Source organism: Salvelinus alpinus, chromosome 18, assembly GCF_045679555.1.
Source record: "Salvelinus alpinus chromosome 18, SLU_Salpinus.1, whole genome shotgun sequence".
Taxonomy (NCBI): domain Eukaryota; kingdom Metazoa; phylum Chordata; class Actinopteri; order Salmoniformes; family Salmonidae; genus Salvelinus; species Salvelinus alpinus.
Window position 1 is genome coordinate 48,078,935 of NC_092103.1, and position 24,941 is coordinate 48,103,875.

At 42.5% G+C, this 24,941-nt stretch overlaps 1 protein-coding gene across 1 annotated transcript in view; it reads right to left on the reverse strand.

Moving 5' to 3' along the window:
- Positions 1–24,941, reverse strand: part of LOC139544425 (netrin receptor DCC-like) — a 653,665-nt gene that overhangs the window by 232,620 nt on the left and 396,104 nt on the right. The window contains exons 8-10 of the mRNA XM_071351497.1: positions 23,918–24,077; positions 9,783–9,937; positions 6,005–6,153 (exon numbers count right to left, since the gene is read on the reverse strand). Of these exons, the coding sequence (XP_071207598.1) occupies positions 6,005–6,153; positions 9,783–9,937; positions 23,918–24,077 (464 nt within the window). The remainder of the gene's footprint in view (positions 1–6,004; positions 6,154–9,782; positions 9,938–23,917; positions 24,078–24,941) is intronic.

A 24,941-nucleotide genomic window follows, 5' to 3' on the forward strand; every position in this document is an offset into this window, starting at 1 on the left:
TGGCTCTATAACAAACAATAAACAGCAAAAACATATACATGATCAATTACAAATCTTAGAATGAGCTATTAAAGACTACCAGAACCCACTGGATCCAACACAGGCCTGTGGTGTTGATGGTATCCTTAATGAAAGCTTTGACTATGTACAGACTCAGTGAGCATAGCCTTGCTATTGAGAAAGGTCGCCGTAGACAGACCTGGCTCTCAAGAGAAGACAGGCTATGTGCTCACTGCCCACAAAATGAGGTGGAAACTGATCTGCACTTCCTAACCTCCTGCAAAATGTATGACCATATTAGAGACACATATTTCCCTCAGATTACACAGACCCACAAAGAATTAGAAAACAAACCCAATTTTGATAAACTCCCATATCTACTGGGTGAAATACCACAGTGTGCCATCACAGCAGCAAGATTTGTGACCTGTTGCCACAAGAAAAGGGCAACCAGTGAAGAACAAACACCATTGTAAATACAACCCATATTTATGTATATTTATTTTCCCTTTTGTACTTTAACTAGAGAGAGAGAGAGAGAGAGAGAGAGAGAGAGAGAGAGAGAGAGAGAGAGAGAGAGAGAGAGAGAGAGAGAGAGAGAGAGAGAGAGAGAGAGAGAGAGAGAGAGAGAGAGAGAGAGAGAGAGAGAGAGAGAGAGAGAGAGAGAGAGAGAGAGAGAGAGAGAGAGAGAGAGAGAGTCTACATCACCCTGAGACTGGATCCTCCTGTGGTTTCTACACTGCAAGTGTAGTATTTGTGTGTGTGTTTGCATAGTGCCTTCCAGGGAGACATGAACTGGAATGCTATACAGCTAAACAAATAGAGTATGAGAAACATATTTTATTTGCTCGTGGCACAACAGCAGTGGAGCACAATGGTGAAGTATACAGCACCCTCTAGGCAGCTGTTCAGAGAGCAGGGCAGTATACAGCACCCTCTAGGCAGCTGTTCAGAGAGCAGGGCAGTATACAGCACCCTTTAGGCAGCTGTTCAGAGAGCAGGGCAGTATACAGCACCCTCTAGGCAGCTGTTCAGAGAGCAGGGCAGTATACAGCACCCTCTAGGCAGCTGTTCAGAGAGCAGGGCAGTATACAGCACCCTCTAGGCAGCTGTTCAGAGAGCAGGGCAGTATACAGCACCCTCTAGGCAGCTGTTCAGAGAGCAGGGCAGTATACAGCACCCTTTAGGCAGCTGTTCAGAGAGCAGGGCAGTATACAGCACCCTCTAGGCAGCTGTTCAGAGAGCAGGGCAGTATACAGCACCCTCTAGGCAGCTGTTCAGAGAGCAGGGCAGTATACAGCACCCTCTAGGCAGCTGTTCAGAGAGCAGGGCAGTATACAGCACCCTCTAGGCAGCTGTTCAGAGAGCAGGGCAGTATACAGCACCCTCTAGGCAGCTGTTCAGAGAGCAGGGCAGTATACAGCACCCTCTAGGCAGCTGTTCAGAGAGCAGGGCAGTATACAGCACCCTCTAGGCAGCTGTTCAGAGAGCAGGGCAGTATACAGCACCCTCTAGGCAGCTGTTCAGAGAGCAGGGCAGTATACAGCACCCTCTAGGCAGCTGTTCAGAGAGCAGGGCAGTATACAGCACCCTCTAGGCAGCTGTTCAGAGAGCAGGGCAGTATACAGCACCCTCTAGGCAGCTGTTCAGAGAGCAGGGCAGTATACAGCACCCTCTAGGCAGCTGTTCAGAGAGCAGGGCAGTATACAGCACCCTCTAGGCAGCTGTTCAGAGAGCAGGGCAGTATACAGCACCCTCTAGGCAGCTGTTCAGAGAGCAGGGCAGTATACAGCACCCTCTAGGCAGCTGTTCAGAGAGCAGGGCAGTATACAGCACCCTCTAGGCAGCTGTTCAGAGAGCAGGGCAGTATACAGCACCCTCTAGGCAGCTGTTCAGAGAGCAGGGCAGTATACAGCACCCTCTAGGCAGCTGTTCAGAGAGCAGGGCAGTATACAGCACCCTCTAGGCAGCTGTTCAGAGAGCAGGGCAGTATACAGCACCCTCTAGGCAGCTGTTCAGAGAGCAGGGCAGTATACAGCACCCTCTAGGCAGCTGTTCAGAGAGCAGGGCAGTATACAGCACCCTCTAGGCAGCTGTTCAGAGAGCAGGGCAGTATACAGCACCCTCTAGGCAGCTGTTCAGAGAGCAGGGCAGTATACAGCACCCTCTAGGCAGCTGTTCAGAGAGCAGGGCAGTATACAGCACCCTCTAGGCAGCTGTTCAGAGAGCAGGGCAGTATACAGCACCCTCTAGGCAGCTGTTCAGAGAGCAGGGCAGTATACAGCACCCTCTAGGCAGCTGTTCAGAGAGCAGGGCAGTATACAGCACCCTCTAGGCAGCTGTTCAGAGAGCAGGGCAGTATACAGCACCCTCTAGGCAGCTGTTCAGAGAGCAGGGCAGTATACAGCACCCTCTAGGCAGCTGTTCAGAGAGCAGGGCAGTATACAGCACCCTCTAGGCAGCTGTTCAGAGAGCAGGGCAGTATACAGCACCCTCTAGGCAGCTGTTCAGAGAGCAGGGCAGTATACAGCACCCTCTAGGCAGCTGTTCAGAGAGCAGGGCAGTATACAGCACCCTCTAGGCAGCTGTTCAGAGAGCAGGGCAGTATACAGCACCCTCTAGGCAGCTGTTCAGAGAGCAGGGCAGTATACAGCACCCTCTAGGCAGCTGTTCAGAGAGCAGGGCAGTATACAGCACCCTCTAGGCAGCTGTTCAGAGAGCAGGGCAGAATATAGCTCTTTGTTTTATACGCTGGCTGACTTTGAAATGTGCACTTTGTTGAAATGTGTGTTTTCTTATCATAAGCCATTTACACGATGAAGTAAGGAAATTAATTGATATGCCAAAAGGAAGAGACAGGTCACATAGCATCACTAGATAGATACCAGAACATTCCACAGGGGAAAAGACAGGTCACATAGCATCACTAGATAGATACCAGAACATTCCACAGGGGAAAAGACAGGTCACATAGCATCACTAGATAGATACCAGAACATTCCACAGGGGGAGAGACAGGTAACATAGCATCACTAGATAGATACCAGAACATTCCACAGGGGGAGAGACAGGTAACATAGCATCACTAGATAGATCCCAGAACATTCCACAGGGGTGTTATAAAACTGGATCATATTTTAACTTTGCTATCATCTTCAATGGTCAGTGACAGTAGCTTCTCTACTCAAACTATGATGATGATTCTGCCTGCGGTTATGGAACCGCCACCTGTCCCAGAGCTGCTATTTTCAACTCTTAATGATCGGCTATGAAAAGCCAACTGAAAATTATTCATGATTATTATTTGACCATGCTTGTCACTTATGAATATTTTGAACATCTTGGCCATGTTCTGTTATAATCTCCACCCGGCACAGCCAGAAGAGGACTGGCCACCCCTCATAGCCTGGTTCCTCTCTAGGTTTCTTCCTAGGTTTTGGCCTTTCTAGGGTTTTTTTCCTAGCCACCGTGCTTCTACACCTGCATTGCTTGCTGTTTGGGGTTTTAGGCTGGGTTTCTGTACAGCACTTCGAGATATTAGCTGATGTACGAAGGGCTATATAAAATAAACTTGATTTGATTTGATTTGATGATGCTTATCCCACAAAAAAACATCAAGAGTCCAACTTTCATTCTGTGTGTGTGTGTGTGTGTGTGTGTGTGTGTGTGTGTGTGTGTGTGTGTGTGTGTGTGTGTGTGTGTGTGTGTGTGTCATCAACACACCAATCCCATCTAATCTCTCTTTATCACATTTTATTTCAAGTCAAAACCATCAACACTTCTGTTATTTTTTATCACCTATTGAGATTAAATTCAATTAATGACTTTACAGTTTTCAGAGAACTAATGTGACCCAGAGCTATAGACTATAGACTGTTGATTTATATGATTCATATATATGGCTGTAGACTGTTTACTCATATGATTATATATATGGCTGTAGACTGTTAATTCATATATATGGCTATAGACTGTTTACTCATATGATTATATATATATATGGCTGTAGACTGTTAATTCATATATATGGCTATAGACTGTTTACTCATATGATTATATATATGGCTATATACGGTTGATTCATATGATTATATATATGGCGATAGACCGTTTATTTATATGATTATATATATGGCTGTAGGCTGTTTACTCATATGATTATATACAGTGGGGAGAACAAGTATTTGATACACTGCCGATTTTGCAGGTTTTCCTACTTACAAAGCGTGTAGACGTCTGTCATTTTTATCATAGGTACACTTCAACTGTGAGAGACAGTTCCGGATTGCTCTGTGTTGAGACTATATAGATGTCTTAACTTCTCAATCTTCAGCCCAGAGTTACAAGGCCTTTGTTTCATTGGGACATTTCAACAGAAAAAAAATCAAAGGAAAACAGATGTTTAACATCATTAATGATCTAAAACAAAAATCCAGAAAATCACATTGTATGATTTTTAAGTAATTAATTTGCATTTTATTGCATGACATAAGTATTTGATCACCTACCAACCAGTAAGAATTCCGTCTCTCACAGACCTGTTAGTTTTTCTTTAAGAAGCCCTCCTGTTCTCCACTCATTACCTGTATTAACTGCACCTGTTTGAACTCGTTACCTGTATAAAAGACACCTGTCCACACACTCAATCAAACAGACTCCAACCTCTCCACAATGGCCGAGACCAGAGAGCTGTGTAAGGACATCAGGGATAAGATTGTAGACCTGCACAAGGCTGGGATGGGCTACAGGACAATAGGCAAGCAGCTTGGTGAGAAGGCAACAACTGTTGGCGCAATTATTAGAAAATGGAAGAAGTTCAAGATGACGGTCAATCACCCTCGGTCTGGGGCTCCATGCAAGATCTTATCTCGTGGGGCATCAATGATCATGAGGAAGGTGAGGGATCAGCCCAGAACTACACGGCAGGACCTGGTCAATGACCTGAAGAGAGCTGGGACCACAGCCTCAAAGAAAACCATTAGTAACACACTACGCCGTCATGGATTAAAATCCTGCAGCGCACGCAAGGTCCCCCTGCTCAAGCCAGCGCATGTTCAGGCCCGTCTGAAGTTTGCCAATGACCATCTGGATGATCCAGAGGAGGAATGGGAGAAGGTCATGTGGTCTGATGAGACAAAAATAGAGCTTTTTGGTCTAAACTCCACTCGCCGTGTTTGGAGGAAGAAGAAGGATGAGTACAACCCCAAGAACACCATCCCAACCGTGAAGCATGGAGGTGGAAACATCATTCTTTGGGGATGCTTTTCTGCAAAGGGGACAGGACGACTGCACCGTATTGAGGGGAGGATGGATGGGGCCATGTATCGCGAGATCTTGGCCAACAACCTCTTTCCCTCAGTAAGAGCATTGAAGATGGGTCGTGGCTGGGTCTTCCAGCATGACAACAACCCAAAACACACAGAAAGGGCAACTAAGGAGTGGCTCCGTAAGAAGCATCTCAAGGTCCTGGAGTGGCCTAGCCAGTCTCCAGACCTGAACCCAATAGAAAATCTTTGGAGGGAACTGAAAGTCCGTATTGCCCAGCGACAGCACCGAAACCTGAAGGATCTGGAGAAGGTCTAGGGAGGAGTGGGCCAAAATCCCTGCTGCAGTGTGTGCAAACCTGGTCAAGAACTACAGGAAACGTATGATCTCTGTAATTGCAAACAAAGGTTTCTGTACCAAATTTTAAGTTCTGCTTTTCTGATGTATCAAATACTTATGTCATACAATAAAATGCAAATTAGTTACTTAAAAATCATACAATGTGATTTTCTGGATTTTTGTTTTAGATTCCGTCTCCCACAGTTGAAATGTACCTATGATAAAAAATTACAGACCTCTACATGCTTTGTAAGTAGGAAAACCTGCAAAATCAGCAGTGTATCAAATACTTGTTCTCCCCACTGTATATGTGGATAGACTGTTTATTTATATGATTATATATATGTGGATCCGCTGTGTCAGGTGGGCTGCTGTTGATTGGGCCATGAGAGCCATGTACCTGTTCCTTGCCAGAGGGTGTCTCGGTCCAGAGCAGTCTGTACCCCAGCAGGGGCCCGTTGGCGTAGGCCGGGGCGTCCCAGGAGGCCTGGATAGAGGTGGGAGAGATGGACTCTACCTGGAGGTTCTCCACCGGCCCAGGGACCTGCACTGCTGGGACAGGAACAGGCACATCACAGATCAGAAACGCACTCACACACACACACACACCTCAAGCTATTTCTGTTTATTTTTGACTATTTAAATTGAAAACAATGACATTAAGTTACTTAAAGGTCCACTGCAGCCGTATTCATCTCAAAATCAAATCATGTGCTATTATTGGTAGTGAGGAATGGAACTCTCTTCCTTATTGGTCAATTAACGAATTCAAACAGCTCTTTCAGTAAAAAGGCATTATCATAATTTCACAGTTTTATTCCAGCCTCATAGTGTTCAAATATATATAAAACACAGGTAAAATCACGTTTTTGACTGCACTTGGTCTTCATTTATTACCCAGAAACAAGTTGATATTGAGATAAAAAAATAAAAAAACTGCAATTGGGGAACCTTTAAAGGTGTTAGTGCCATATTAAAAGGTTTTAATAGTAAAGCGGAATTAAAAAGTGAGCTGCAGGTATTTGAATGGTATGTTTTCCACCTCCACAAGGTCTTATAAAACAATGTAATCTGGCAGGCCGGATGGACGAGGCCCCAGTGAGAGGAGAACTAAGGAATGACCAAGGGGAGATTGGAATCAGCTTCCACAGGCTGTATTAACACCCTGTATACTGCTGCTTCCGACCGGGCAGAGAAAGAAACAAAACACAAGTGGGGATAGAGAGGGACAAAGAAAGAGAGTGAAATAATTAAATTAGACTTCATGTGCCCTAAACCCCCTCTAAAATCCGCTGGCAAATCCGTCTTTGGTTCGGCAGGGTTTTACTCTTCTCCTTATATAGAATAATCTACAGCTGATCTCTGCTCAGAATCATGGAGTAAAGATGGAGATGATTTTGTGAGAGTGTACTGGTACATCGGGGTGTGTGTGTAGATGTGTGTGTGTGTAGATGTCTGTGTGTGTGTGTGTGTGTGTGTGTGTGCGTGCGTGTGTGTGTAGATGTGTGTGTGTGTGTGTGTGTGTGTGTGTGAGACCACTGGTGTACTAGTGTGACACTGTGTTTGGATACAGGGCAGCAGATGAGGAATGTATCGTTTACCGCCCCTTCCACCCTGCAGGTCTAGACCACGGATCATCAACTCGTTTCGGCCGCGGGACCATTCTTTCCTTGAGAGGATGGCCGGGGGGGACGGACGGAACAATTACAAATCATTTGTAGACTGCAAATTGACCGCAAGAAGCCCAAACAGATATTATGTTTGACCCATTGTTTGATACCGTTATTCATGGCACGTTTTTACGGCCCGGTACTGGGTTACCTTCGGACGACTCCCATGAAGCTTCTGTGCCTCGTCGAGCTGAAGTCTCCTCTTTAGATATTGGTTTGTAAGCTCCAAAGGTTCGGTCTGGACAGTCGGTTTTGTGAGAAGACCTCTTCAGGCGACTGCCGTAAAAGCAAGTGGGTGTCGTAGAGCAGAACAACCAAAACTGTCTAGATGGAATAGAACTTTATACTGGTAGAAAGGGCTGAGTTGTAGTGAAACTGCACAGATTACTTGGTGCTCATCTCCTGCATTAGAACACCAGGTCATTACTTGGTGTTCATCTCCTGCATTATAACACCAGGTCATTACTTGGTGCTCATCTCCTGCATTATAACACCAGGTCATTACTTGGTGCTCATCTCCTGCATTATAACACCAGGTCATTACTTGGTGCTCATCTCCTGCATTATAACACCAGGTCATTACTTGGTGTTCATCTCCTGCATTAGAACACCAGGTCATTACTTGGTGCTCATCTCCTGCATTATAACACCAGGTCATTACTTGGTGTTCATCTCCTGCATTATAACACCAGGTCATTACTTGGTGCTCATCTCCTGCATTATAACACCAGGTCATTACTTGGTGTTCATCTCCTGCATTATAACACCAGGTCATTACTTGGTGCTCATCTCCTGCATTAGAACACCAGGTCATTACTTGGTGCTCATCTCCTGCATTATAACACCAGGTCATTACTTGGTGTTCATCTCCTGCATTATAACACCAGGTCATTACTTGGTGCTCATCTCCTGCATTAGAACACCAGGTCATTACTTGGTGTTCATCTCCTGCATTAGAACACCAGGTCATTACTTGGTGTTCATCTCCTGCATTAGAACACCAGGTCATTACTTGGTGTTCATCTCCTGCATTATAACACCAGGTCATTACTTGGTGTTCATCTCCTGCATTAGAACACCAGGTCATTACTTGGTGTTCATCTCCTGCATTATAACACCAGGTCATTACTTGGTGTTCATCTCCTGCATTAGAACACCAGGTCATTACTTGGTGTTCATCTCCTGCATTAGAACACCAGGTCATTACTTGGTGTTCATCTCCTGCATTATAACACCAGGTCATTACTTGGTGTTCATCTCCTGCATTATAACACCAGGTCATTACTTGGTGTTCATCTCCTGCATTATAACACCAGGTCATTACTTGGTGTTCATCTCCTGCATTAGAACACCAGGTCATTACTTGGTGTTCATCTCCTGCATTAGAACACCAGGTCATTACTTGGTACTCATCTCCTGCATTATAACACCAGGTCATTACTTGGTGTTCGTCTCCTGCATTAGAACACCAGGTCATTACTTGGTGTTCATCTCCTGCATTAGAACACCAGGTCATTACTGGTTTTGACTGAGCAGTGGGCAGTCCTTTACCTCTGGTTGGGTTTTGTGACTAGGCAGTCCTTTACCTCTGGTTGGGTTTTGTGACTAGGCAGTCCTTTACCTCTGGTTGGTTTTTGTGACTAGGCAGTCCTTTACCTCTGGTTGGGTTTTGTGAGGCAGGCCTGTCCTGAATTAATTAGCTGTGTACATCCACAATCCCCCTACCTCAACCCAATCGAGATGGTTTGATCTGAGTCGGACAGTGAAGGAAAAGCAGCCAGGTGGCATTCCAGGTGAAGCTGGTTGAGAGAATGCCAAGATTGTGCAAAGCTGTCATCAAGGCAAAGGGTGGCTATTTGAAGAATCTCAAATATAAAATATATTTTGATTTGTTTAACACTTTTTTGGTTACTACATGATTCCATATGTGTTATTTCATAGTTTTGATGTCTTCACTGTTATTCTACAATGTAGAAAATAGTAAAAATAAAGAAAAACCCTGGAATGAGTAGGTGTGTCCAAACTTTTAACGGGTAGTGTATATATACATTTATACTACTGACTACGACATTGCTTATCCTAATATTTATATATTTATTCATTACATTCTTTTACTTTTAGATGTGTGTGTATTGTTAGATATTACTGCACTGTTGGAGCTAGAAACACAAGCATTTCGCTACACCCACAATAACATCTGCTAAATATGTGTATTCAACCAATACAATTTGATTTAGTTTGTGTGTTGACTATGAACTGGGCAGTGTTCTGGCTATGTGAAGTTTTGTCAGTATGACTTATACTTGGATGATAGTATGACCTATTTGGGACTAGACTCCAAGTATAACCGCCAAAGTCGGTCCCTCTCCTTGTTCGGGCGGTGTTCGGCGGTCGACGTCACCGACCTTCTAGCCATCATTCGCTTTCCTGCGCTTGACTTCCCTGCCACCGACACCCATCGCAGCAGGCTTGTACTGTATTTCTGCTCCGGGTGAATACTGATCTTACACTCGGGCTGTGTGGTGAGTTTGAGTGTCTCGGAGCTCTCTCCAGGGCCGTTGTCGTTGTAGGCCACCACTCTGAAGGAGTAGGTCTCCTCTGGCTTCAGGTTACTGACAGTCATCTGGAGGGTCTCTGCCTCCGACACGTTCACAGACCTCTCCCTGAAACAAAAACAGACACAGAATACTCCCTGTAATTACAAACACAGTCATAGAGACTGCTCCCTCAAAAACAACAACAGACACAGACTGCTCCCTCAAACAACAACAGACACTGGCACGGACTGCTCCCTCAAACAACAACAAACACTGGCACGGACTGCTCCCTCAAACAACAGACAGAGAGACAGAGTAGACAAACACACAGACACACACACAGACACACACACACACACACACACACACACACACACACACACACACACACACACACACACACACACACACACACACACACACACACACACACACACACACACACACACACACACACAGACACAGAGACACACACACACAGACAGACACAGACACAGAGACACACACACACACACACACACACACACACACACACACACACACACACACACACACACACACACACACACACACACACACACACACACACACACACACACACACACACACACACACACACACACACACACACACACACACACAGACACACAGACACAGACTCCCAGTAAGGAGAAACAGGATCAGAATAAAGCACTGGAAATGGCATCAGACGGCCTTTCCAAAATCCCATTCAATCCATATAATCCCTGCTGCAGAAACGGTAATCCCAGGGGATTACAGCACCTCTTCTTCCCCATTCAAACCTCACTGACTAGATGGGCCCTGAGATGGATTTAAAAAAAAATACTATTTAAAGTGATGATCAGTGACTGCACTGCCAATATTGGTCTCCCAGTTCCCGCCCCCCAGCCCCCTGCATCCAGCAACTTGAGGGAGGTCTGTCAAATGCTCAGTCTGCTCTGCTCTCAAGTGGTTGGCCAGGGACCTTGGTAAAGTCTCACCTAACTCAACAAATAGCTGGCAGATGACTCTCTGCCTGTTATTTCTTATGGGAATGAGCTGAATAGCCCCTATGACTTTAAAATCTCAGAGGTGGCTTGGGCTATTGTACCTAAACGTGCATTTGTGTTCAGGACTCGTGTCCTGACATTCTGGTTGTCTAGGAAACATGGTTAAACGGTTCTGTCTCTGATGAAGACATTGGGGTAAATTATTATTTCTAGTGGAGTATTTGCATATGATCTTATTGAACTTTGTCCCTTGGTATGTAATAGAGACACGAATCAGCAAAAAACTCATCCTAGTTTAATTAAGAAGAGACATTTTAAAAGGTTTTCTCCTCTTCGGTTTTTACTTATGATTTCACCACGGTCTCCTATATCCCCGACCGTGAGCTCTAGAAATGTTCTCCTACATATTTAATCCTTTGGCAGATAAACACGCCCCTTTTAAACAATTCAGAGTCAAAGATAGATCTACCTCTTGATTTTGTTTCGGAGCTAACTGAGCTCATTCAGATGAGAAATCCGGCCTTGGCCAAAGCAAGGAAAACTGACACTGTAGCGGCCTGGCAATCGATCAGACAACTGAGAATGTCACGCCCTGACCTTAGTTCCTTTGTTATGTCTCTATTTTGGTTTGGTCGGGGCGTGAGTTGGGGTGGGCATTCTATCTTTTTGTTCTATGTTTTCTATTTCTAGGTGTTTGGCCGGGTGTGGTTCTCAATCAGAGGCAGCTGTCTATCGTTGTCTCTGATTGAGAATCATACTTAGGTAGCCCTTTTTCCACCTGTGGTTTGTGGGTAGTTGTTTTCTGTTTTGTGTTGCTGCACCTGACAGGACTGTTTCGTTTTCATTCTCTTTGTTATTTTGTTTAGTGTTCTGTTTTTAATAAAATATAACATGAACACTTACCACGCTGCGCATTGGTCCGACTACTCTTCATCCGACGACGAATATTGTCACAGAGAAATAGATTTCTACATTTCTACGCTCTATGTCTGATTACGTTGGTGATCCGTATCAGCGTTTCTCTTCTTCCCGCGCCGAAGTTCCGTTAGCATTGTATTAACGTGACATAAACTATGTTTTCATTTATAAAGGCCTTTTACTAAACGTTCCACCGTAACGAACATCATTACCTAACTTTAGACATATGAGTTACCACCTCTTGGTCTCAGGGGAAGGTTTAACTCTGGAAATTAATTTGATCTCTACTGAGTTAAGTAAATCAGCTTTTAGTTTAATTGCACCTTATTTGTGGAACAATCTTCAAGAGTATTTAACCGTACCTGTTGACCCTGTAGTATTTAACTGTACCTGTTGACCCTGTAGTATTTAACTGTACCTGTTGACCCTGTAGTATTTAACTGTACCTGTTGACCCTGTAGTATTTAACTGTACCTGTTGACCCTGTAGTATTTAACTGTACCTGTTGACCCTGTAGTATTTAACTGTACCTGTTGACCCTGTAGTATTTAACTGTACCTGTTGACCCTGTAGTGTTTAACTGTACCTGTTGACCCTGTAGTATTTAACCGTACCTGTTGACCCTGTAGTATTTAACCGTACCTGTTGACCCTGTAGTATTTAACTGTACCTGTTGACCCTGTAGTATTTAACTGTACCTGTTGACCCTGTAGTATTTAACTGTACCTGTTGACCCTGTAGTATTTAACTGTACCTGTTGACCCTGTAGTATTTAACTGTACCTGTTGACCCTGTAGTATTTAACTGTACCTGTTGACCCTGTAGTATTTAACTGTACCTGTTGACCCTGTAGTATTTAACTGTACCTGTTGACCCTGTAGTATTTAACTGTACCTGTTGACCCTGTAGTATTTAACTGTACCTGTTGACCCTGTAGTATTTAACTGTACCTGTTGACCCTGTAGTATTTAACTGTACCTGTTGACCCTGTAGTATTTAACTGTACCTGTTGACCCTGTAGTATTTAACTGTACCTGTTGACCCTGTAGTATTTAACTGTACCTGTAGACCCTGTAGTATTTAACTGTACCTGTAGACCCTGTAGTATTTAACTGTACCTGTTGAACCTGTAGTATTTAACTGTACCTGTTGACCCTGTAGTATTTAACTGTACCTGTTGACCCTGTAGTATTTAACTGTACCTGTTGACCCTGTAGTATTTAACTGTACCTGTTGACCCTGTAGTATTTAACTGTACCTGTTGACCCTGTAGTATTTAACTGTACCTGTAGACCCTGTAGTATTTAACTGTACCTGTAGACCCTGTAGTATTTAACCGTACCTGTTGACCCTGTAGTATTTAACTGTACCTGTTGACCCTGTAGTATTTAACTGTACCTGTTGACCCTGTAGTATTTAACTGTACCTGTTGACCCTGTAGTATTTAACTGTACCTGTTGACCCTGTAGTATTTAACTGTACCTGTTGACCCTGTAGTATTTAACTGTACCTGTTGACCCTGTAGTATTTAACTGTACCTGTTGACCCTGTAGTATTTAACTGTACCTGTTGACCCTGTAGTATTTAACTGTACCTGTTGACCCTGTAGTATTTAACTGTACCTGTTGACCCTGTAGTATTTAACTGTACCTGTTGACCCTGTAGTATTTAACTGTACCTGTTGACCCTGTAGTATTTAACTGTACCTGTTGACCCTGTAGTATTTAACTGTACCTGTTGACCCTGTAGTATTTAACTGTACCTGTTGACCCTGTAGTATTTAACTGTACCTGTTGACCCTGTAGTATTTAACTGTACCTGTTGACCCTGTAGTATTTAACTGTACCTGTTGACCCTGTAGTGTTTAACTGTACCTGTTGACCCTGTAGTATTTAACTGTACCTGTTGAACCTGTAGTATTTAACTGTACCTGTTGACCCTGTAGTATTTAACTGTACCTGTTGACCCTGTAGTATTTAACTGTACCTGTTGACCCTGTAGTATTTAACTGTACCTGTTGACCCTGTAGTATTTAACTGTACCTGTTGACCCTGTAGTATTTAACTGTACCTGTTGATCCTGTAGTATTTAACTGTACCTGTTGACCCTGTAGTATTTAACTGTACCTGTTGACCCTGTAGTATTTAACTGTACCTGTTGACCCTGTAGTATTTAACTGTACCTGTTGACCCTGTAGTATTTAACTGTACCTGTTCACCCTGTAGTATTTAACTGTACCTGTTGACCCTGTAGTATTTAACTGTACCTGTTGACCCTGTAGTATTTAACTGTACCTGTAGACCCTGTAGTATTTAACTGTACCTGTTGACCCTGTAGTATTTAACTGTACCTGTTGACCCTGTAGTATTTAACTGTACCTGTTGACCCTGTAGTATTTAACTGTACCTGTTGACCCTATAGTATTTAACTGTACCTGTAGACCCTGTAGTATTTAACTGTACCTGTTGACCCTGTAGTATTTAACTGTACCTGTTGACCCTGTAGTATTTAACTGTACCTGTTGACCCTGTAGTATTTAACTGTACCTGTTGACCCTGTAGTATTTAACCGTACCTGTTGACCCTGTAGTATTTAACCGTACCTGTTGACCCTGTAGTATTTAACTGTACCTGTTGACCCTGTAGTATTTAACTGTACCTGTTGACCCTGTAGTATTTAACTGTACCTGTTGACCCTGTAGTATTTAACTGTACCTGTTGACCCTGTAGTGTTTAACTGTACCTGTTGACCCTGTAGTGTTTAACTGTACCTGTTGAACCTGTAGTATTTAACTGTACCTGTTGACCCTGTAGTATTTAACTGTACCTGTTGACCCTGTAGTATTTAACTGTACCTGTTGACCCTGTAGTATTTAACTGTACCTGTTGACCCTGTAGTATTTAACTGTACCTGTTGACCCTGTAGTATTTAACTGTACCTGTAGACCCTGTAGTATTTAACTGTACCTGTAGACCCTGTAGTATTTAACTGTACCTGTTGAACCTGTAGTATTTAACTGTACCTGTTGACCCTGTAGTATTTAACTGTACCTGTTGACCCTGTAGTATTTAACTGTACCTGTTGACCCTGTAGTATTTAACTGTACCTGTTGACCCTGTAGTATTTAACTGTACCTGTTGACCCTGTAGTATTTAACTGTACCTGTAGACCCTGTAGTATTTAACTGTACCTGTAGACCCTGTAGTATTTAACCGTACCTGTTGACCCTGTAGTATTTAACTGTACCTGTTGACCCTGTAGTATTTAACTGTACCTGTTGACCCTGTAGTATTTAACTGTACCTGTTGACCCTGTAGTATTTAACTGTACCTGTTGACCCTGTAGTATTTAACTGTACCTGTTGACCCTGTAGTATTTAACTGTACCTGTTGACCCTGTAGTATTTAACTGTACCTGTTGACCCTGTAGTATTTAACTGTACCTGTTGACCCTGTAGTATTTAACTGTACCTGTTGACCCTGTAGTATTTAACTGTACCTGTTGACCCTGTAGTATTTAACTGTACCTGTTGACCCTGTAGTATTTAACTGTACCTGTTGACCCTGTAGTATTTAACTGTACCTGTTGACCCTGTAGTATTTAACTGTACCTGTTGACCCTGTAGTATTTAACTGTACCTGTTGACCCTGTAGTATTTAACTGTACCTGTTGACCCTGTAGTATTTAACTGTACCTGTTGACCCTGTAGTGTTTAACTGTACCTGTTGACCCTGTAGTGTTTAACTGTACCTGTTGAACCTGTAGTATTTAACTGTACCTGTTGACCCTGTAGTATTTAACTGTACCTGTTGACCCTGTAGTATTTAACTGTACCTGTTGACCCTGTAGTATTTAACTGTACCTGTTGACCCTGTAGTATTTAACTGTACCTGTTGACCCTGTAGTATTTAACTGTACCTGTTGATCCTGTAGTATTTAACTGTACCTGTTGACCCTGTAGTATTTAACTGTACCTGTTGACCCTGTAGTATTTAACTGTACCTGTTGACCCTGTAGTATTTAACTGTACCTGTTGACCCTGTAGTATTTAACTGTACCTGTTCACCCTGTAGTATTTAACTGTACCTGTTGACCCTGTAGTATTTAACTGTACCTGTTGACCCTGTAGTATTTAACTGTACCTGTAGACCCTGTAGTATTTAACTGTACCTGTTGACCCTGTAGTATTTAACTGTACCTGTTGACCCTGTAGTATTTAACTGTACCTGTTGACCCTGTAGTATTTAACTGTACCTGTTGACCCTATAGTATTTAACTGTACCTGTAGACCCTGTAGTATTTAACTGTACCTGTTGACCCTGTAGTATTTAACTGTACCTGTTGACCCTGTAGTATTTAACTGTACCTGTTGACCCTGTAGTATTTAACTGTACCTGTTGACCCTGTAGTATTTAACTGTACCTGTTGACCCTGTAGTATTTAACCGTACCTGTTGACCCTGTAGTATTTAACCGTACCTGTTGACCCTGTAGTATTTAACTGTACCTGTTGACCCTGTAGTATTTAACTGTACCTGTTGACCCTGTAGTATTTAACTGTACCTGTTGACCCTGTAGTATTTAACTGTACCTGTTGACCCTGTAGTATTTAACTGTACCTGTTGACCCTGTAGTATTTAACTGTACCTGTAGACCCTGTAGTATTTAACTGTACCTGTAGACCCTGTAGTATTTAACTGTACCTGTTGACCCTGTAGTATTTAACTGTACCTGTTGACCCTGTAGTATTTAACTGTACCTGTTGACCCTGTAGTATTTAACTGTACCTGTTGACCCTGTAGTATTTAACTATACCTGTTGACCCTGTAGTATTTAACTGTACCTGTTGACCCTGTGGTATTTAATTGTACCTGTTGACCCTGTAGTATTTAACTGTACCTGTTGACCCTGTAGTATTTAACTGTACCTGTTGACCCTGTAGTATTTAACTGTACCTGTTGACCCTGTAGTATTTAACTGTACCTGTTGACCCTGTAGTATTTAACTGTACCTGTTGACCCTGTAGTATTTAACTGTACCTGTTGACCCTGTAGTATTTAACTGTACCTGTTGACCCTGTAGTATTTAACTGTACCTGTTGACCCTGTAGTATTTAACTGTACCTGTTGACCCTGTAGTATTTAACTGTACCTGTTGACCCTGTAGTATTTAACTGTACCTGTTGACCCTGTAGTATTTAACTGTACCTGTTGACCCTGTAGTATTTAACTGTACCTGTTGACCCTGTAGTATTTAACTGTACCTGTTGACCCTGTAGTATTTAACTGTACCTGTTGACCCTGTAGTATTTAACTGTACCTGTTGACCCTGTAGTATTTAACTGTACCTGTTGACCCTGTAGTATTTAACTGTACCTGTTGACCCTGTAGTATTTAACTGTACCTGTTGACCCTGTAGTATTTAACTGTACCTGTTGACCCTGTAGTATTTAACTGTACCTGTTGACCCTGTAGTATTTAACTGTACCTGTTGACCCTGTAGTATTTAACTGTACCTGTTGACCCTGTAGTATTTAACTGTACCTGTAGACCCTGTAGTATTTAACTGTACCTGTTGACCCTGTAGTATTTAACTGTACCTGTTGACCCTGTAGTATTTAACTGTACCTGTTGACCCTGTAGTATTTAACTGTACCTGTTGACCCTGTAGTATTTAACTGTACCTGTTGACCCTGTAGTATTTAACTGTACCTGTAGACCCTGTAGTATTTAACTGTACCTGTTGACCCTGTAGTATTTAACTGTACCTGTTGACCCTGTAGTATTTAACTGTACCTGTTGACCCTGTAGTATTTAACTGTACCTGTTGACCCTGTAGTATTTAACTGTACCTGTTGACCCTGTAGTATTTAACTGTACCTGTTGACCCTGTAGTATTTAACTGTACCTGTTGATCCTGTAGTATTTAACTGTACCTGTTGACCCTGTAGTATTTAACTGTACCTGTTGACCCTGTAGTATTTAACTGTACCTGTTGACCCTGTAGTATTTAACTGTACCTGTTGACCCTGTAGTATTTAACTGTACCTGTAGACCCTGTAGTATTTAACTGTACCTGTTGACCCTGTAGTATTTAACTGTACCTGTTGACCCTGTAGTATTTAACTGTACCTGTTGACCCTGTAGTATTTAACTGTACCTGTTGACCCTGTAGTATTTAACTGTACCTGTTGACCCTGTAGTATTTAACTGTACCTGTTGACCCTGTAGTATTTAACTGTACCTGTTGACCCTGTAGTATTTAACTGTACCTGTTGACCCTGTAGTATTTAACTGTACCTGTTGAACCTGTAGTATTTAACTGTACCTGTTGACCCTGTAGTATTTAACTGTACCTGTTGACCCTGTAGTATTTAACTGTCCCTGTTGACCCTGTAGTATTTAACTGTACCTGTAGACCCTGTAGTATTTAACTGTACCTGTTGACCCTGTAGTATTTAACTGTACCTGTTGACCCTGTAGTATTTAACTGTACCTGTTGATCCTGTAGTATTTAACTGTACCTGTTGACCCTGTAGTATTTAACTGTACCTGTTGACCCTGTAGTATTTAACTGTACCTGTTGACCCTGTAGTATTTAACTGTACCTGTTGACCCTGTAGTATTTAACTGTACCTGTTGACCCTGTAGTATTTAACTGTACCTGTTGACCCTGTAGTATTTAACTGTACCTGTTGACCCTGTAGTATTTAACTGTACCTGTTGACCCTGTAGTATTTAACTGTACCTGTTGACCCTGTAGTATTTAACTGTACCTGTAGACCCTGTAGTATTTAACTGTACCTGTTGACCCTGTAGTATTTAACTGTACCTGTTGACCCTGTAGTATTTAACTGTACCTGTTGACCCTGTAGTATTTAACTGTACCTGTTGACCCTGTAGTATTTAACTGTACCTGTAGACCCTGTAGTATTTAACTGTACCTGTTGACCCTGTAGTATTTAACTGTACCTGTTGACCCTGTAGTATTTAACTGTACCTGTTGACCCTGTAGTATTTAACTGTACCTGTTGACCCTGTAGTATTTAACTGTACCTGTAGACCCTGTAGTATTTAACTGTACCTGTTGACCCTGTAGTATTTAACTGTACCTGTTGACCCTGTAGTATTTAACTGTACCTGTTGACCCTGTAGTATTTAACCGTACCTGTTGACCCTGTAGTATTTAACTGTACCTGTTGACCCTGTAGTATTTAACTGTACCTGTTGACCCTGTAGTATTTAACTGTACCTGTTGACCCTGTAGTATTTAACTGTACCTGTTGACCCTGTAGTGTTTAACTGTACCTGTTGACCCTGTAGTGTTTAACTGTACCTGTTGAACCTGTAGTATTTAACTGTACCTGTTGACCCTGTAGTATTTAACTGTACCTGTTGACCCTGTAGTATTTAACTGTACCTGTTGACCCTGTAGTATTTAACTGTACCTGTTGACCCTGTAGTATTTAACTGTACCTGTTGACCCTGTAGTATTTAACTGTACCTGTAGACCCTGTAGTATTTAACTGTACCTGTTGACCCTGTAGTATTTAACTGTACCTGTTGACCCTGTAGTATTTAACTGTACCTGTAGACCCTGTAGTATTTAACTGTACCTGTAGACCCTGTAGTATTTAACTGTACCTGTTGACCCTGTAGTATTTAACTGTACCTGTTGACCCTGTAGTATTTAACTGTACCTGTTGACCCTGTAGTATTTAACTGTACCTGTTGACCCTGTAGTATTTAACTGTACCTGTAGACCCTGTAGTATTTAACTGTACCTGTAGACCCTGTAGTATTTAACTGTACCTGTTGACCCTGTAGTATTTAACTGTACCTGTTGACCCTGTAGTATTTAACTGTACCTGTTGACCCTGTAGTATTTAACTGTACCTGTTGACCCTGTAGTATTTAACTGTACCTGTTGACCCTGTAGTATTTAACTGTACCTGTTGACCCTGTAGTATTTAACTGTACCTGTTGACCCTGTAGTATTTAACTGTACCTGTAGACCCTGTAGTATTTAACTGTACCTGTTGACCCTGTAGTATTTAACTGTACCTGTTGACCCTGTAGTATTTAACTGTACCTGTTGACCCTGTAGTATTTAACTGTACCTGTTGACCCTGTAGTATTTAACTGTACCTGTTGACCCTGTAGTATTTAACTGTACCTGTTGACCCTGTAGTATTTAACTGTACCTGTTGACCCTGTAGTATTTAACTGTACCTGTTGACCCTGTAGTATTTAACCGTACCTGTTGACCCTGTAGTATTTAACTGTACCTGTAGACCCTGTAGTATTTAACTGTACCTGTTGACCCTGTAGTATTTAACTGTACCTGTTGACCCTGTAGTATTTAACTGTACCTGTTGACCCTGTAGTATTTAACTGTACCTGTTGACCCTGTAGTATTTAACTGTACCTGTTGACCCTGTAGTATTTAACTGTACCTGTTGACCCTGTAGTATTTAACTGTACCTGTTGACCCTGTAGTATTTAACTGTACCTGTAGACCCTGTAGTATTTAACTGTACCTGTTGACCCTGTAGTATTTAACCGTACCTGTTGACCCTGTAGTATTTAACTGTACCTGTTGACCCTGTAGTATTTAACTGTACCTGTTGACCCTGTAGTATTTAACTGTACCTGTTGACCCTGTAGTATTTAACTGTACCTGTTGACCCTGTAGTATTTAACTGTACCTGTTGACCCTGTAGTATTTAACTGTACCTGTTGACCCTGTAGTATTTAACTGTACCTGTTGACCCTGTAGTATTTAACTGTACCTGTTGACCCTGTAGTATTTAACTGTACCTGTTGACCCTGTAGTATTTAACTGTACCTGTTGACCCTGTAGTATTTAACTGTACCTGTTGACCCTGTAGTATTTAACCGTACCTGTTGACCCTGTAGTATTTAACTGTACCTGTAGACCCTGTAGTATTTAACTGTACCTGTTGACCCTGTAGTATTTAACTGTACCTGTTGACCCTGTAGTATTTAACTGTACCTGTTGACCCTGTAGTATTTAACTGTACCTGTTGACCCTGTAGTATTTAACTGTACCTGTTGACCCTGTAGTATTTAACTGTACCTGTTGACCCTGTAGTATTTAACTGTACCTGTTGACCCTGTAGTATTTAACTGTACCTGTAGACCCTGTAGTATTTAACTGTACCTGTTGACCCTGTAGTATTTAACCGTACCTGTTGACCCTGTAGTATTTAACTGTACCTGTTGACCCTGTAGTATTTAACTGTACCTGTTGACCCTGTAGTATTTAACTGTACCTGTTGACCCTGTAGTATTTAACTGTACCTGTTGACCCTGTAGTATTTAACTGTACCTGTTGACCCTGTAGTATTTAACTGTACCTGTTGACCCTGTAGTATTTAACCGTACCTGTTGACCCTGTAGTATTTAACTGTACCTGTTGACCCTGTAGTATTTAACTGTACCTGTTGACCCTGTAGTATTTAACTGTACCTGTAGACCCTGTAGTATTTAACTGTACCTGTTGACCCTGTAGTATTTAACTGTACCTGTTGACCCTGTAGTATTTAACTGTACCTGTTGACCCTGTAGTATTTAACCGTACCTGTTGACCCTGTAGTATTTAACTGTACCTGTTGACCCTGTAGTATTTAACTGTACCTGTTGACCCTGTAGTATTTAACTGTACCTGTTGACCCTGTAGTATTTAACTGTACCTGTTGACCCTGTAGTGTTTAACTGTACCTGTTGACCCTGTAGTGTTTAACTGTACCTGTTGAACCTGTAGTATTTAACTGTACCTGTTGACCCTGTAGTATTTAACTGTACCTGTTGACCCTGTAGTATTTAACTGTACCTGTTGACCCTGTAGTATTTAACTGTACCTGTTGACCCTGTAGTATTTAACTGTACCTGTTGACCCTGTAGTATTTAACTGTACCTGTAGACCCTGTAGTATTTAACTGTACCTGTTGACCCTGTAGTATTTAACTGTACCTGTTGACCCTGTAGTATTTAACTGTACCTGTAGACCCTGTAGTATTTAACTGTACCTGTAGACCCTGTAGTATTTAACTGTACCTGTTGACCCTGTAGTATTTAACTGTACCTGTTGACCCTGTAGTATTTAACTGTACCTGTTGACCCTGTAGTATTTAACTGTACCTGTTGACCCTGTAGTATTTAACTGTACCTGTAGACCCTGTAGTATTTAACTGTACCTGTAGACCCTGTAGTATTTAACTGTACCTGTTGACCCTGTAGTATTTAACTGTACCTGTTGACCCTGTAGTATTTAACTGTACCTGTTGACCCTGTAGTATTTAACTGTACCTGTTGACCCTGTAGTATTTAACTGTACCTGTTGACCCTGTAGTATTTAACTGTACCTGTTGACCCTGTAGTATTTAACTGTACCTGTTGACCCTGTAGTATTTAACTGTACCTGTAGACCCTGTAGTATTTAACTGTACCTGTTGACCCTGTAGTATTTAACTGTACCTGTTGACCCTGTAGTATTTAACTGTACCTGTTGACCCTGTAGTATTTAACTGTACCTGTTGACCCTGTAGTATTTAACTGTACCTGTTGACCCTGTAGTATTTAACTGTACCTGTTGACCCTGTAGTATTTAACTGTACCTGTTGACCCTGTAGTATTTAACTGTACCTGTTGACCCTGTAGTATTTAACTGTACCTGTTGACCCTGTAGTATTTAACCGTACCTGTTGACCCTGTAGTATTTAACTGTACCTGTAGACCCTGTAGTATTTAACTGTACCTGTTGACCCTGTAGTATTTAACTGTACCTGTTGACCCTGTAGTATTTAACTGTACCTGTTGACCCTGTAGTATTTAACTGTACCTGTTGACCCTGTAGTATTTAACTGTACCTGTTGACCCTGTAGTATTTAACTGTACCTGTTGACCCTGTAGTATTTAACTGTACCTGTTGACCCTGTAGTATTTAACTGTACCTGTAGACCCTGTAGTATTTAACTGTACCTGTTGACCCTGTAGTATTTAACCGTACCTGTTGACCCTGTAGTATTTAACTGTACCTGTTGACCCTGTAGTATTTAACTGTACCTGTTGACCCTGTAGTATTTAACTGTACCTGTTGACCCTGTAGTATTTAACTGTACCTGTTGACCCTGTAGTATTTAACTGTACCTGTTGACCCTGTAGTATTTAACTGTACCTGTTGACCCTGTAGTATTTAACTGTACCTGTTGACCCTGTAGTATTTAACTGTACCTGTTGACCCTGTAGTATTTAACTGTACCTGTTGACCCTGTAGTATTTAACTGTACCTGTTGACCCTGTAGTATTTAACTGTACCTGTTGACCCTGTAGTATTTAACTGTACCTGTTGACTGTGTCATATCTTACTGTACCTGTTGACCCTGTAGTATTTAACTGTACCTGTTGACCCTGTAGTATTTAACTGTACCTGTTGACCCTGTAGTATTTAACTGTACCTGTTGACCCTGTAGTATTTAACTGTACCTGTTGACCCTGTAGTATTTAACTGTACCTGTTGACCCTGTAGTATTTAACTGTACCTGTTGACCCTGTAGTATTTAACTGTACCTGTTGACCCTGTAGTATTTAACTGTACCTGTTGACCCTGTAGTATTTAACTGTACCTGTTGACCCTGTAGTATTTAACTGTACCTGTTGACCCTGTAGTATTTAACTGTACCTGTTGACCCTGTAGTATTTAACTATACCTGTTGACCCTGTAGTATTTAACTGTACCTGTTGACCCTGTAGTATTTAACTGTACCTGTTGACCCTGTAGTATTTAACTGTACCTGTTGACCCTGTAGTATTTAACTGTACCTGTTGACCCTGTAGTATTTAACAGTACCTGTTGACCCTGTAGTATTTAACCGTACCTGTTGACCCTGTAGTATTTAACTGTACCTGTTGACCCTGTAGTATTTAACTGTACCTGTTGACCCTGTAGTATTTAACTGTACCTGTTGACTGTGTCATATCTTACTGTACCTGTTGACCGTGTCATATCTTACTGTACCTGTTGACTGTGTCATATCTTACTGTACCTGTTGACCGTGTCATATCTTACTGTACCTGTTGACCAGGTCGTATTTAACCGTACCTGTTGCCCGTGTTGTATTTTACCGTACCTGTTGACCAGGTCGTATTTTACCGTACCTGTTGACCGTGTCCTGGGAGTAGTAGATGCCGTAGGTCTGGACAGTTCCTCTGGTCTCCTGCGGGGGGCGCCAGCTGAGGCGGACAAAACGGCTGGACACTAGGACAGGGGCCACGTCACGGGGAGCAGAGGGGAGGAGGACACCTGAGCTGGGGACAACTGGTGGGGGAGGAGAGGAGTAAGTCAAAGAAGTAGGGGACTCAGGGCTAGGGACCTGAGGAGCTGGTGTTGGGCTGGCTACTGGTTCGAGGTAGGTATGTTAGTTATTTAGGAAGGAGGGAGGGAAGGAAGGAAGGGAAGACGAGGAAGAAGAGAAGGAGGAGGAGGAGAGGAGGGAAGGAGGGAGGGAGGGAGGGAGGGAGGAAGACGGCGAGGACGAGGGAGGGAGTGAGGGAGGGAGGGAAGTGAGGACGGGGAGGAAGAGGAGGAGGAGAGAAGGGAAGGAGGGAGGAAGGCAGGGAGGGAAGGAGGACACGGACGAGGGAGGGAGGGAGGGAGGGAGGGAGGGAGGGAGGGAGGGAGGGAGGGAGAATAGGACGAGGTCAAGGGAGGGAGGGAGGGAGGGAATGAATAAGACAAGAGGAGTATGGCCGATGGAATGAGAAGATAAGGAAAGAAAGGAAGAACAAGTGATAAAGAAGATCATAGACAAAATCCTTATTTTCAGTAAAGATAGTTTAATACAGTGCAGTAGAAGTGTCATTCAGAAGATACAGCAGCAGTTAAAGAGAGGAGAGAGAGAGAGAGAGAGAGAGATATGTTTACAGCTGAGTAGCTGAATGTAAAGCGGTGGTTACAGCATTGTATGTAATATACCGTAACATTGTATGTAATATACCGTAACATTGTATGTAATATACCGTAACATTGTATGTAATATGATGTAACACTGAATATCCTGTTGACTGTATGTTGGTGACATGATAAATGTATGGATCTGAAGCCATATATGTTCTGGAATGAGATCAGACATGTTCAGATGGACATGCCATCATTACAGGAATGTATTGATACAGTCATGTT